At 41.0% G+C, this 2,896-nt stretch overlaps 1 protein-coding gene across 1 annotated transcript; it reads right to left on the reverse strand.

Annotated features, from left to right (window-relative positions):
* Positions 1–731: 731 nt before the first annotated feature.
* Positions 732–1,640, reverse strand: ORNANAV1R3112 (vomeronasal 1 receptor ornAnaV1R3112). The gene has a single exon (NM_001253504.1). It carries the CDS (start codon positions 1,638–1,640, stop codon positions 732–734), a length of 909 nt encoding a protein of 302 aa, NP_001240433.1.
* Between the last annotated feature and the right edge of the window lie 1,256 nt (positions 1,641–2,896).

A 2,896-nucleotide genomic window follows, 5' to 3' on the forward strand; every position in this document is an offset into this window, starting at 1 on the left:
ATGATTTCATATTGCCTCAAAGAAAACTGGATGGAGGAGGAAATGGACAGAAAAGAATGAATGAAACTAGTGGGGAGGCAAGAAAAGTCAAGTGTTCCTTTCTTAACTAAGATGTGCGTCTCTGCTGTGAGGCCCTAGCATAGTTAGTAACAACACTAGGATATTTTGGAGAACATTGTTTTCTATTGTCCAGTGAGGGAACGTAAGTTGAGCTCATGCAGATGGAACAGATATTTGGGAAGAAAATCCACAAATACGGTGAGTATGAGATCTTTCACTGGTGGTTCCCAATGCTCTTTTATAATAATAATAATAATAGAATTTGTTAAGGGCTTACTGAGTGCCAGGTTCTGTACTAAATGATGGGATCAATACAAGCAAATTGGGTTGAACACAGTCCCTGTCCCTCATGTGGCTCACAGTCTTAATTCCCAATTGACATAAGGGGTAACGGAGGGTCAGAGAAGTGAAGTCACTTGCCCTAGGTCACACAACAGAAAAATGGCAGAGCCAGAATTAGAACCCAGGTCCTTTTGAGTCTTAGGCCCATGCTTTATCCACTAAGCCATTCTAGGTAGGGAGTGGCAAAGGCACTTGGACAACCTGTTCTCAGATCCTCCTTCTCCCATTGACTTAAGCCTTTACCGACATTCTTTAGGCCATGAACAAAAGCAAGAGCTGACTTGTATTTCTTTCCTTCGGGACATAGAAGGAGATGGTATCCCAGCTCCTTAAAAGATTGATTTGAGTCTGGATATGCGGGGATCACTGCTGATCAGCACCCAGGGGCAAAGGAAAGCATAACATGCACCCAGAAATGATAAAGGATCATAGAGCGTCATGTCATCCATCTTAATAAAATTCAAAAACAGACTAATGCTGCTACTGATGCAATAAAAAGAAACGAAGCAAGTGACCAGGAGCAGGATGGTCTGGGTGGTTCTGGTAACTGGGGAAGCTTTGTGGGTTTGGCTGCTGGTATGAATGTGCTGGACTTGCCTACGATGGTGGTGTAGCACAAGTACCATATAGCCACTGGCCCAGCTCATGAGGAGCACAAAGAAGACATCACGGAAAGTTTTAGCAGTGACATATGAAGAATTATTTATCTTATTTAAATAAAATATGCTAGTACAATTCTTCCTACTGTCACCACTGATTGAAATGGTGACATTTTTGTTGTCTACAATTGGTTTTAGTACATTCATTTCCACTAATAGATTAAAGATCCAAAATATGATAAAGGCAGGCAAAATCAACCTGGGGACCTGGTGTTTCAGATGGACCCAGCCAGAGTTGCTGGGGCTGATGGTGACAGCCTGGAAACTGCTCAGGAGACAGGTGGTACAGATACAAAGGCCCCTGACCACTCTCCTGATATAGGAATTGACCTGACACCCAAAATCATCCGGAGAATTCTCCCACCTGAAGGCAATAACCATCCCTGGAGTAGTCTGGGTGAGAAGGGTCACTGTGTTGGCCACAGTCAAGTGAGTGAGGATCAGGTCTGTGATCTTCTTCTGTTGGTGATGGGAAATGAAGATGGTGACATAAAGCATGAGCAGAATTGAATTCCCCAGAAGCCCAACCCCAATCTGAGCGATGAACAGAATTGTCAAAATCAGGTCACCCGAAAGCATTTTCTTGACTTCTTCAGAATTGCAGAATTCAGAATACCTTAAAGAGAAACCCAAAATGGCACACCTGTGCTAGATAGAATTGGAAACACTCAAGGAAGATGATTCTGAAATGTGCCTTTCAGCAATGACCAAATTCTCTATTTTAGTCCACCCCCAACTACTGTTGCATGATAACAATTTCCAGACGTGGATGATGTCCACATGGGGAGGGGCAGAAAGGTGAATGAATTCAACCTTTCCAAACAAAAATAAAACATGCATTTGATCTTAAACTATCTGGAAGCCAAAGAGACCATAGGAGGTACTGTTTAAAATATCCATGAATGTTCTGAATGTTCTGGGAAAGGCAGTGTGCAAGGCAATCGCCAAGTTTGTAGGTGACACTAAACTTTTACACTTGGTCAATGTCATTTTCATGTCCACATATTCTCAGTGGTCCCAAGAATGGAGTAAACAATAAATGATCTTCAGTATGGACAAATGCTAAGTAATGTATCTATGGAAAAATAATCTGAGCTACAACTAAGGTATGGTTGGCTCCGAGTTCTCACATCACAACTTGTTACTGAGATTGTTGTATCTTCACTGGCTGTGGAAGCTAAAGAGTCCAAGGAAATACTGGGAATTATCAGGAAGAAAATGGGCCATAAATCAAAAGTCAGAGTTTGCCATTATAAAATCCCATGATGCTGGAGAATTTCTGATCTCTATTTTAGGAAGCATATAATTGTTCACCTAATAGTACACAAATAGAAAAGTGATCCCTAATGATGTTTGAATGTGGTTGTAGTGGTGGTGGTAGTGATAATCATATTTGGTAAATATTTATTGAGTGTCCACTGAATGTAACAAATCAAATAATGATATTAAGAACCTATTATGTGCAAAACATGCAACTAAGCCCATGAAGAGTATAATAAAAAGAGTTGACCTATAATACGTAGAGTTGACAGTCCTGCTCTCTGCACAAGGAGCTGTCAATGTAGAGAAGGAACTTAGAAAAACTTGGAAAAATCCTTTAGAGGCATAAGACACATTTTCCAAGATTTACTGGAGGATGATATTGAAGGAGACTTTATAACTCAGGAGAGAGCTGTGGTCTGTTGGATATGTGGGGAAGGGGTTTCAACCTGGGGAAATAGTGTGAGCAATGGATCATGGTAATTAGAGGAGGGAAGGCCGATAATCCAAAACAAAAGGGACTCATTTTCCCAAACAGATAAGTAATACTAATTGTGGGCATTTGTTAAGCTCTT

This window comes from Ornithorhynchus anatinus, chromosome 12 (genome assembly GCF_004115215.2).
Source record: "Ornithorhynchus anatinus isolate Pmale09 chromosome 12, mOrnAna1.pri.v4, whole genome shotgun sequence".
Lineage (NCBI taxonomy): Eukaryota > Metazoa > Chordata > Mammalia > Monotremata > Ornithorhynchidae > Ornithorhynchus > Ornithorhynchus anatinus.